This window comes from Saccostrea echinata, unplaced genomic scaffold (assembly GCF_033153115.1).
Source record: "Saccostrea echinata isolate AGI-Se365-2 ecotype Australia unplaced genomic scaffold, CSIRO_AGI_Sech_v1 ptg000009l, whole genome shotgun sequence".
In the NCBI taxonomy this organism is placed as follows: Eukaryota; Metazoa; Mollusca; class Bivalvia; order Ostreida; family Ostreidae; genus Saccostrea; species Saccostrea echinata.
In genome coordinates this window covers 19872501-19885000 of record NW_026889758.1, presented here as the reverse complement: position 1 = coordinate 19885000, position 12500 = coordinate 19872501, and the positions used below count along the sequence as shown (strand labels likewise).

General features: G+C 34.1%; 1 protein-coding gene across 1 annotated transcript in view; it reads left to right on the top strand.

Annotated features, from left to right (window-relative positions):
* Nucleotides 1-12500, top strand: part of LOC133181967 (nonsense-mediated mRNA decay factor SMG5-like) — a 34387-nt gene that overhangs the window by 6514 nt on the left and 15373 nt on the right. The window contains exons 4-20 of the mRNA XM_061316635.1: nucleotides 492-648; nucleotides 1863-1973; nucleotides 2259-2348; nucleotides 2444-2522; nucleotides 3037-3162; nucleotides 3376-3447; nucleotides 4187-4377; nucleotides 4636-4779; nucleotides 4947-5101; nucleotides 5419-5518; nucleotides 6124-6537; nucleotides 7049-7156; nucleotides 8168-8237; nucleotides 8959-9088; nucleotides 9206-9281; nucleotides 10114-10292; nucleotides 10617-10772. Of these exons, the coding sequence (XP_061172619.1) occupies nucleotides 492-648; nucleotides 1863-1973; nucleotides 2259-2348; nucleotides 2444-2522; nucleotides 3037-3162; nucleotides 3376-3447; nucleotides 4187-4377; nucleotides 4636-4779; nucleotides 4947-5101; nucleotides 5419-5518; nucleotides 6124-6537; nucleotides 7049-7156; nucleotides 8168-8237; nucleotides 8959-9088; nucleotides 9206-9281; nucleotides 10114-10292; nucleotides 10617-10772 (2358 nt within the window). The remainder of the gene's footprint in view (nucleotides 1-491; nucleotides 649-1862; nucleotides 1974-2258; nucleotides 2349-2443; nucleotides 2523-3036; nucleotides 3163-3375; nucleotides 3448-4186; nucleotides 4378-4635; nucleotides 4780-4946; nucleotides 5102-5418; nucleotides 5519-6123; nucleotides 6538-7048; nucleotides 7157-8167; nucleotides 8238-8958; nucleotides 9089-9205; nucleotides 9282-10113; nucleotides 10293-10616; nucleotides 10773-12500) is intronic.

Genomic DNA, 12500 nt, shown 5'->3' with positions numbered 1-12500 from the left:
GTGTCTACCGTCGATCAACACTGAATAAACACGGAGTGAAAAAAAATTTTGGACAGAATTTTTACATCGTAATACCGAGTCCCGGCATTTTAGGACATCGTAATAAACGGTTCTATTTTGTATAGATTTGTTAAGAAATGGTTTTGTGCTTTGAATTTACAACGTAATAAGCGTTTTATCTTATAAAACCGTCACCGTAATAACGAGTCCGCACTGTATAAGAAAAATATATTTGCTTGTGATTACAAAGTTTAGCAATAGTCATCATCATTTAAACTTCCAAAAGTTGGTTTCACTTCAAGGGAAGGGTATTTACACTACTTATGTTTCAATTTCTCAGATATTAGATTATCATCATTGGAATGGTTAATTATTACAGGGTAGTATTTATTCAATATATCATTTCTTTAGATTGAGAGAAAACTATTCTTCCTGAACATATTGAGAATATATATAGCTAGTGTATTGATACAATATAATAATACCTGTAGCACCTGCGATCTGGGAGTTCTCTGGAGGCTGCCTTTCGGACCCACCTATCGGCAGCCACTGGATATTACCACCATCTCATCTTCAGACTTCAGTCGGAGTTTGGCCTCAAGCTCAATAGAACTTTAGATTTCTTCCTTATACCGGAATCCAAATCTGGTATGAATGTTGTTTACAGTTCCATAGCTTTTAAACCTCAATGGCTGATCAATTCCAAGGCTTTTTCGTCTCCAGATGAATTGCTTTTGTAATACATGTACAAGGCTCATTCCTAGAATATTCTAAAAACACATAAAAACTGGTAAAATTATATAATATTAACGTTAAAAGTTTCAAGCGATCATTACAGTGTAAATATGTTACATGATAGATCTATATTAGGGATGATGTATAAGTGTGGGTTATTGCCCTTTGCTTAACTTTTTAAAGCACAAATAATTTATTATTTATGAAAAGATTTGATTTTTTTTTTGATTTCTTGTACTAAACCATATTTTTTTTATCGTATTTATTGAAAATATTTTCTACAAACAAATGTATTTCTATCTTGAACAAAAATTGATTAATGGAAAATTTTGCAAAAATCTATGATGTCACATGAATGTGGGGAAAAAAAAGAAGAGCAGCGGTCAATTATATAATTTGTGATGAGCTCGAAAAAGGCCATTTTGCAAACAAAGAAAATGTTGGAGCATACAAAAAAGAGCAGTTATACATTTTCATACTTATCTGTGATATAAGCTTTTTCAGAACAGTTGGAATGTAAAGTAGCGAAAAAAAAAGCACCCAAAAAACAGTAATCACATAGGAATAAAAAGTAATAAATTAAATAATTCAAGTATGTGTCCACAAACATTCTAGACAACCCTGATGTTGATTGTCTCTGTTTTCAGTATTAAAGCACCTTATTATAAAGGTTTGTTTTTTTTCTTTAAAATTTTTCACTTCTGTCTCAGATGTAGGTGACTGTACATATTTTTTTTCCATAATAACAAATTCTTCTTGAAAAATGTTACCAATTACCGGTACTGTGGAATTCTTTAAATTCATGGGGGTCAATGTTCATGGGCACTCAAAATTTTACTGATACATGTACTTGGTGATATCATTTTGTGGGTAACTCATTTATACTGAAGATTCAATGAACCAGTTTGCTGACACATTTATTATTTGCTGGGATATAAATTCATAGGTAAGGGCAAAACCCACAACATAAGTCCCAATGATGATTCCACAGTATTGAGAATTGTTAAGCAGTTGTCATCTGGTAAAATCAATCATTTTAATCTCAGAATAGTCTTTGAGTGTTGCATACTTAGTCTTTTAAACTACATTTTAAGTGGCTCTAACCGGCACACAATATATTCATTAAGGACATAAGAAATCAATGACTCAGACCGTTAGACGGAGGGATGCCACACCCGCAGTTCAGGACTGGGCTACCAAGGCTTGTCATCGATGTCTGGTCTGCCTCGGGGATATTGGTAAGGTTTACAAGCAGGCATATTGGAAACACTGTTTTTACATTTAGTTAACTGTTTTTGAGATTAGTTTAAGAGAAATATAGAATAAAGCTTGTGTTTTGGAGTAGTCATTATTATAATGAAGAATTTGACATTTGTCAAATAAATATTATCACCATTCATAAATATTATATCATTCATATCCTTCATATTTATATCCTGTACCTAGCACATTATGTTTATTCTTTGGATTAAAGGTATTATAAAATACTTGAATTTTCATATTCTTCTTTGATTTAACTTTAGCTCGCTATCAGCAGGAGTTTGACAAAGGTGTTAGTAAAGCAGCAGCTGAGCGTTTCTATCATCAGGCTATAGCTCTCTTCCCAGACAACGGTAAATTAAAGCATTGACATTTGTCATAATTGATGTTTGTATACCTGTAATTGAAATAACTATCAAAATATAATTTATGATGACATTTTTAACAGGGATGCCACACAATCAGCTGGGCACATTGAAGGGTTCACGTTATTTCCAGTGTGAGGCTGCGTATCATTACTTAAGATGGTAGGTATCAGTGGATCTTTGACTACCACTTATTTTTTCCTTAGCTCTACATAAATTTAGGATCACCATCTACAAATCTGAAATGTGCCTTGCATTGGTCAGAATGTTTTGCACAAAAAAATTCCAGTGTCAATTTGAAATAAATTATTATAATTTTCATTTGCCTTCCATTCCATTGAAACTAAAAAAAATTCAAAGCAAATAAATATTTAAGAAAGTGAAGTGATGAGAAAAGCATATAAATTCCATAAAGAAAATGGGGCTAGATAAAAGTAGGTGGTCCACTGACAGGGGCTAGTAAATTTTCAAATCTGATCTGTGCTTTGTAAACAGGATGTGTCAGAAGACCAGTAATGCTTTATTAATTTATAAAATCTTCACTTGTCAGCTTTACCATCAAAAAAAATATTTGACCAATAAAAATTGAATTTCATTAGTCAAATTTCTCAAAAAATTTTTAAAAAATAATTATAGACCTTGTTAAAGCAGATGAGCAGTTATGTTTTTATTGTAGTATGGTGTGCGAGAAGGCATTTGATGGAGCAGAGGGGAATCTGGATAGGTTGTTTGAGAAGAACAGAAAGAGATTCAGAGAACTACAGCAAAACAGCAACCAGAGTCTTCCACCTGAACTACAAAGGTAAACAGCTACTAAGCAGGGAAATCAACAGAAAATAACTCTATAATGTTTTGATACAATAACTTTATTAAACTAAACATTTATTTGGTAATTATTATTGAAGTAAAAATATCTTTGGAATGTTGTGGTGCAATAAATTAAATTAAATATAAGATTATAAGGAAATTAGTGTTCTTGAGGAGTACGTGTAATGAATTATCTTTCTTTTTTCAGGCAATATGACGTGAAATTCTTCCTCATTCACTTCATTCATCTGTTGGATGTTTTCTTTGATACAAATAAAAGGTAAAGCACATAGCAAAATATGAAAGAAATTATCATGGAAAACATTTTTGTGGGTTTTCTTGAAATATTATGTGCAATTTAAGTGAAGTTGATGTAGAAAACTCATTACTTTATACTTATTTCCAATAAGGTGTTTTAAAATCACATACCATTTTGTGTAAAGTTTTATCCAGCTGATATGCTCATTGTTGGTACATTGTATGTTTCACTATTGATGCTGTAGAGTTTATGCAGCTGATATGTTCATTGTAGATGCATTTCAGTATTGATGCTCTAGAGTTTATGCAGCTGATATGCTCGTTGTAGATGCATTTCAGTATTGATGCTGTAAAGTTTTATCCAGCTGATTTGCACATTTTTGATGGGTTTCAGTATTGATGCTGTAGACTTTTATGCAGCTGATATGCACATTGTTGATGTGTTTCAGTATTGATGCTATAAATTTTATCCAGCTGATATGCTCATTGGAGATGTGTTTCAGTATTGATGTTGTAAAGTTTTATCCAGTTGATATGCCCAATTATGATGAATTTCAGTATTGATACTGTAAAGTTTTATCCAGCTGATATGCCATTGTTGGTGTGTTTCAGTACTGATGCTGCAGAGTTTTTGCAGCTGATATGCCCATTGTTGGTTTGTTTCAGTGTTTATGCAGCTGATATGATCATTGTTGGTGTGTTTCAGTATGGATGCTGTAGAGTTTATGCAGCTGATATGCTTATTGTTGTTTTTTGTTTAGCATTGATGCAGCAGAACTCCAGGAGTCTTGCCAGTCAGCTTTACAGAGCTTTAACCTGTGCATGTTTTATGAACCAGTGGTGTATGCAGAAGAAGAATATCGAGATGAGAATCTGCAGTATTTGGATGATGATCTGGTGTTTAGGCTTGTGGTGATTTGTATGTCTACCATCCATTTACTGCAGATCAGAGGTATATTGTTATTTATTTCCTTTATTTATTTAGTCCACTTTTTGTTTTACATAGTATTTGGGTATCTGTAATCAAGGTATTTTAGTCAGAGTTCTATTTATTATCCTCTTTCAGCTTATCCTCTGTACAAATATTGTGATTAAGTAAAAATCAATTTTTTTTTAACTGAAAACTTTAAGAGACTTACAAAACTTTTTGTCTGAGTACTATGGATGGAAAATTTAAATGGAAACTAAGTTTTAAAAAAACATTTGACAGGATCCAAACAAGTAACAGCGGCCACAGCCTTCCTGTTAGCTTTGTTCTCACATATCCTGAACCACATAGTAATACGTCTCCACAACGCTCTGTATGAGAAAGAAAATCCAAACAAACTGCTTCATCATGAAAAAGAGGCTAATGGTAAAGGCTGTAGGATTACCAAACACTTGATAAGAATGATTTTAAATTTTGTTAAAACTTGTTTCTGTGTAAAGCACAGTTATTTGAACTGATGCTAAAAATGTGATGTATTTAAAGGTGATTTGTTTCATTTTGATAAAAAAAGACGATTTACTTAATTTAAATAGGGGAGGATGAATTGTCAGAGATTGAGGCAAAGGATAAGAAGACTTCCAATGGACCGAAGGGTGATCCCTCCCAATATCACACCATAGACCGCCGGGTGAAAGGGGGTGATCAGAACGGCCAAGGCAGGGAGGAAAACAAGGGAGGTAACACCAAGGTATGTCAGTTCTAGTGCTACTGCCAGTATTTGGTAATATTAATGGTGTGTGAACTTTGTGTCTTTTTTCTTTTCACTGTTTTTATCCACCACTTTTGCGAAAGTGTGGGGACATTAAATCTCATTTGTCCATCTTTCAATCTGTCACAAAAACTTAAACAGTTTAGCAAAACGGACGGCCAAGACAGGACAGACAAGATGGTTACAATTTGCCATAAATCATCGCACCCCAACAACTAAAACCCCCAAAACTGTGGACCAGAATTCTCTGAATTCACTTGTTTCTGCATTATATTGTACAGTGTATATTGTTGTAGAAAAGCAGCAGAATTAAAAATGTGAAGAGACGACGTCAGAGGCGAAGAGGAGGGGGAAGTGACAGCTCAGATATGTCTGATGTGTCGGACCTGAGTGAAGGTAGGAAATATGTCATCAGCTGGACAAAGCTTGGACATTAACAAATGACGACACATAATCACGTGTATAATTACAATTCTCAGTTCTGCTGGTGCAGGTGTATTGCTAAGGTGTCCTCTGTCTATTTGTGTGTCTCTGAACAATTGTAAATTTCTTATACTTTATTTAAAAATCAAAAACTAATGATTTCAAATAATTCAACTTAAACCTTCAACATAAGCACGTCCTAAATCTGAAACTTAGAAAATAAGAAATATAAACCATGAACATTGAACAATAAGTGTATCAGCTATACATATAATAAAATTGGAGGTTAAAGTCTATTCAGTTTATTGAATTATTAATCAAGTTTTAGCCATTTTGATAGAACTTTTATAATATTGGAAATAATAATGTACTTATCAGAATTAGAAGTTATGAGACTAGGTAGAAAACTTTGTTGTCATCCTGCTTTGGATATTTCTGGAGTTTAAAAATCTTTAAGGGCCAAAAATGACCCATGGTGAACCTTGTCTTTTGATAATTTTCATATTTGGTTTATTGCAATACAGACTCTCTTGTTGAAAAGCTTGTGCAGTGTAAAGAATTAGATTTTTTTTTTTAAGGTGGTGAGGATCTGTCTGACCAGTTTCTATCCGATGAGTCTGAGGAGGAGTTTGTAGGCTTCTTCACCAATGACTCTGACTCGGAAATATCGGACGATCTCATGGAGAGTCAGGAACTAGAGCCAGGGTTCGCCTCCAAATCACCATCCAGTAGTGCCAAGCCAACTCCAGACTCGAGTGCCACAAACGTAAACTCAAACAGCCTTGATCTGATGGGTTCCCAGACTAACATCTGGTCAGCGGATTCTGATTCACTCGCTCATTTGTCCTCCGAGCTTCTGTCGTCATCAATGACATTACTGGGACAGAACTACCGACTGGAGGCTCAGAACAGTCGAACAGAGAAGGATGAGGCAGAGCTGGCTAATTGTGAGGAGGTGGTACAAGGGAAAAAGGAGGTCCCGGTACCTCCAGGTAGGTGTTTTACTGAGGTTGTAGGAGAAGGCAGGACTCTCTAGTCAGATGAATCATTATTGGTGGCAAAAGAGAGTACTGTAAATGCACATAAAATACAACACTTAAAATTTAGAGCAATCTTCCTTTTCAATTGATTAGCTTGATCATAAATTAGCGCATTTGAGTCTTGAAAATTAGAAGTGTTGGTTTAATTCATGTGTTAGCATATACAGGAATTAGCAGACATAAAGCAATGCCAAAGGTGCTAAAATACAATGTCTGCTAAAATGAGTATGTTTTATATAGTATTCCTTGATGATACAAAGTACACTTGTATTTTAAAGATTCCTTAAATATTACTGTAAATAAGTAAGCAGTAGATTGAAAATGAAATCAGAATGTTCTGAGCTCACCTGAATAGTTTACAGACTTGTTACCACATAAATTGAACATTGTATCACTATGATCAATATCTTCTATCATTATGTATATCAACAATAATATAACATCAAAAAGTTCTGTTCTCCAGGTTTTGCCGCATCTTCTGAGGCCAGACATGTGGCAGAAATCACCAGCAAACTGGCCAACTTTGTGATAGAGACCGACACAGAAGTCAGTGCTGGTCCCACAGATACAGGTACTCAAACTTATCAGTTGTAGGGATGTCAACAAATATTTGAAAATTCGAATATTCATTCGATAAGTTGATATTCCAATACAAGTTTAAAATTCAAATATTCAGGTTTTTTCAGATTTCACAAAAAAGATAGAACTATGATTTATTTTAGATGGAGCAGTGCTAGAATTATCCCTGTTTCATTCATTAGCGATCAATTTTGATCAAACAATTTCTTTCACTACTTTCTGATGTTATAGACCTACTTGAGAAAGATGTTTCATCAGAATAATTTTGTCTGGGAAATCTAATCTTTAATGACGTGAAAACGCTTAGTGTTGCTTCTAGAGAAGGATTTTCTGAGATTTTGAAGGAGGAAACCTGTGTATAAATTCCCCGTCTTTTAATACGGTCGGATCTAGAATTGAGGACAACAAAATGAAACTTTTCTTAAGTATCTTAAAGATCTGATGACTGTACCTATCAAAGCACATTTCATTGATCATTAAATTATATAATGTTTAGTAGAATATTGTAAAGGGCTCTTTTTCAGATTAAATGCATGAATTATATTGTACTTGATTATCTTGGTTGTGGATGTTTCTGTTTCTAAAATCATTATTGGGAAATTAGTTTCTTATTCAAATACAATGTATATTCAAATATCTTCACTGAATATTCCAATATGAATTACCTACAAAATTGACATCCTTTATTGATAATATGTTCTATTCCTCTGAAGGGGCATGTTAAATTACTGTGTAGTAAAACCTACATATACATATAATGAATACACATACAGGAATAACCTGTTAGATGACAAACATAGAGTATTTTACCAAAAAATATTTCAAGAAGTCAAAATGGTTAAATATGAACATAAAGTAACTTCCAGGAAGTCTGTTACAATCACATTTTACTAAAGAGTTGTCTTCTGGTTTTGACCAGTTAGAATTAGCTCAACTTTTTCTGAAGTTTCTGAAATACTTCATATATGACTTGATTGTCTTTATTGTGTTATAATCCTTGTAGAGATGTCAGGTTGTGATGATTCTAACACAGAGGCTGAAGATCAGGGGAGTTTATCTGACTCCACAGACAAGTAAGTGGACAGTTACTGCTGTGTGTCAGGCTTTGTCAGACCTGATGGCTAATACTTTCGTCTGGAGACTAACCAAAATATACTTTATGCAGCATTGTCACCTCCAGTGAATTGAGGGGAATATAGAGTAACACACTTATCCATCCTCTATGTCCATGTTTGGTTTCCTTGATGTACCTTGAGAAAGGTTTGGGTTGGGGTGTTCATATTTGCAACATTTCATAAATGTTCCATGATGCCACCAGCAGTCCATGTAAGATTTGTTGTGCTAGAAATTGCTAAATCTCACTCAGGGGTGGTGTCTAGTTCAACAAACTGAGGGGTTAAATAGGTCAATTATGTCAAAGCCAAAATCAGTGGAATGCATAAAATATTCTGAGCCATGTTGCCCATAGGTCTCTTGCTTGAAATATTAATAAAGCTGTAGTAGTTATTAGTTATAAAACTTGGATGTCAACCAGTAAACTTTGTTTACTTTGTTGGTATACAGTAAATCCTGGTTATAAATAAGGAAGTCACTGCTTCTTTATATCAGAGATTCTTTATATCCTTATTAAGTACATTGTGAAAAGTCTTCTTGGGGATATGTAAAAGGTTCCTTATAAAAAGGATCTCCTTATAAGCAGGTTCTGTATAATTCAGTTTTACTGTACTGTTTTCTGTATTCCTTTTGTTTGTGTATTACTAGGATATAGTCTATGAAACATTTGAATATTTTCAGGGCCGAGTTAGAACACAGACAGTTGGAGAATTTGATTGAGGTCTTACAAACAGAGGGCCTCCTCCCTGTAGTCAAAGTAGTCTGTGATTGGATGAAGTGCAATAAAGATGTTATCCTCACCTGTGCTCAGGTATCATACTTATGTATCAGGTGCTTGTTGTATAAAAGACTCTCTTTCAATAATTTCAGAACATGTTTTAGAATCTAGGATCAAAGATTTTAGAATTTTAAATCTGATTATTTTCAGAGCTCTCAGTCTCTGTGGCACAGATTGTCAGTGTTGTTAAACATTCTACCTAAAGAATCGATCATAGTGGGACATGGTAAGTTCTGGCACCATTTTTAACTCAGCAGAGATGAATTGAGTTTATATCTTTATTGGTCAAGCTGTTTAATGTTTTTATATTTTTCCATATTTTTTATAAACTTAATTCCTCTTAAGAATCACTGAATTACTAATTACAGAGCATCCTTTAGTAATGGGTATCACAAGTACTGGTTGTTCAAATGAAGAACAAAGGGATAATTTAGAACTACTGTAGTGAAAAGCTGGGGTCATTTAAAATTCTTCTAAGGATGCACAGAGCCAGAAACATCAAAATTTATAGATAAGGTTCATAAGGTTTTAGTGAAGATTCATCCCCCTACTAGAAAACACATCAGAGATTCAAATTATTTTGAAATTTTTTAAAGAAAACCCTTAACTGAAATGAAAAGCTTCAGTTGTAAGAAATAGATTATCCTCAGCAGAAATGATTGAATATTCTGCTATCTTTGCTGTCATGGAGATCAGATAAATTTAGAAATGTCTGGGTCTTGGGATACATTACATTGATTACAGCTTGGACTGGTATAGATTGTAATTTCTGGTAACAAAAATTACTGAGCCTTTCGCTCATAGATGTACTGAAACTGGTTTGTATAACTTACATTTTCATTTTGCTCAGTTTTTGCAAAAGAGATAGAAGGTATGTTTCATTTCATATAGTCCTAGCTATAAAATTGTATAAATTTTTAAGCAATAATATTGACCATTTGATGAAGATTTCCATTTGTACACTTTTACCTTTTCTGTTTCTAATTCAGAGTAGCCCTTATTTTTTGAGTCTGGCCAGAAAGCCCCATATTTGAATAATGATGGTCTGTTTATTGTAGACCAGTGCTGGGTCGACCAGTTGAAGACCACACTGAACACCACTGGTCAACCACACTGGAGGCAGATCTTTCCTCTAACAGAGGACATCAATCTGTGGCAGTTCTCTCCCCTTACGGAAGCCCACATGGGGATAGAGTTCACAACAAAGAGGAGGGGCCAACTCAGTGATGTACAAGAGGTATTAAACATTTTTACTGAAAAATGCATTTGATTTGAGTTCTAATGAAATGAGTTCTAGAGAAGTTAAGTGAAATTTTAACACTGGAAAAGTTTTCTCCTGTTTTATATCACTAAACACATATCTGTACCAAATATGCATGGTATATTGAGCAAAGATCTGTAAGTTATAAAATACAAAATGAATTTTAGAATTCTGAACACTATGGAAAAGTTTTCTCCCGTTTATATTGGTTGTAAATGTTAATAAACACTGTGCAGACAACTCTATCAAATATGCTTGGTATATGGAGCAATTGTTCTGTAAGAGTTATTGCTCTTGTAGTGTTTCTTAAGGACAGGGAGCTTAAGGCATTTTGGATACTACCTGTCTTCTTTGGAGAATTTGACCTTCATTTATGATGAAGAGCAGAGTTTGTTTATTGGTCCGTCCCACACAGGAAACACCGAGGAAAATGAAAAAGAGGCTATGGATCGAGAGGTATACTTTTGCATATTCTGATTGGTATGTTTTTGTGGAATTCATTGATATGATCCCCCTCGAAAATTTTCTTCTATTTTTTTTTTTTGTGAGTTAGGTAGCCAAAGAACTTCCATGTGTTTATAGGTCATTTTGTAAAATAAAACATTTTAAATTTATTGAAGATACATTTAACAATGTGGCCTCTCTTTTGTTACAAAATTACTGGTTGTATTGCTTTGTAATCTTTAAGGAGATGACCCAAAGCAATTTCAATTTGTGAGTTTAATTTGGTTACTCCCACATTGAACTTTTTCCTTTAATTTTGCTGATTTGAATTTCTATTGGCAACATTATCAGCAATCAAGTGAATGCTGTATTTTCTATGTGTTTATTATGCTAATTTATTGATGATATCATCACCTAAACTTGCTTTTGAAGTAAAGTTATTGATGATGATGCTTTATATTCCATCATCCAAAAGTATCTAAAAGATTATTTATTTTGGTGAAATAATTTCAACATTGATACAAATTTGTGGTCCTATAAATGATTAACTTCCTTATTTATCTTTCTCAGTAGTTATAGACAACATATGATTAAAACTGTGTACAGTTATTTGCATTTGACACAGCACGTTTTTGATGTCTGACTCAGAAGCATCACATGCATTTCTGCTAATTCATTCTCGGTCAAGTGGAGTGCATGGGGCATAAGATAGTGTTTGAGTTGCTGTGATATTTATACCCAGTAAGGGGTTTATTTCTGAGGGACGTTATCTGGTCCAGGTCCCCTGTTTACTGAGAGGGCGAGAGCTCGGATTGTTTGTAACATGGTGTTACTGTCACTGGAATGCTGTATTTGTTGGTTGACAGTGTCAATATTAGTCGTCAACAGGGCAGGAATCAAAGTACATTCACTTCAGCAGGGAGATAGCAAGATTGTCCCCAAGTGTTCCCTCACAGGTGTGTGGAATAACAAGGAAATAAAGGTATAGGGGGTCAAATTCTCTCATGTTTCCAAATTCAACTTCAGTGATACTTAGATTTTTGGAGGCACATTAGGGCAGATCAATCAATTAATTATATATAAACATACACATTCTGCATCCATGTTATATAAAATTAAGATCAACTTTGTCTGTAGGTTATGTTTGGTTTGGCTAGTTAGTTTGCTACAAACATACTGATAAATTTTGCCAAAAATATTTTTGTCTCTACAATGTAGGTTTACCACAAACCATAGACTGCCCACTGTTGACCATATTATTGAGGAAAAATAGATTGGGAAAATGAGTTTATTGACCACAAGTGTACTAAAAATATATTTCCTGAACTTGGCAGACATTATCAATGTCAGTTGCGGAACGTGTATAAATGCATTACAGGTTTTAGCTAGAAACATGGAAAACAAAAGGTAGGGGGCCACCATAGAGAGCGATATTGGACAGGTGATCTGGTGTTCCTTTGTCCTCGCCTGATTAGATTATTTACCTTGTAGCGTCCCCGACAACAGGACCATCAATAATGGAGTACCTACAATGATAGTATTTACCTGTCCAATCTCAACTATTGGAAGTGTTGTTCAATTTCCAATACAGGCCAAGTGCTAATTTTAAGTCGTTATCAGTGCTGTGTTGACAGATGACTCACTGGTAACCCTTATCACCGGTTTCCTATCTATGGAATTCAATCAGCAACACACAAAATATCACGTGCCAACATTGTCATATTTGTATACTTTGCAGAT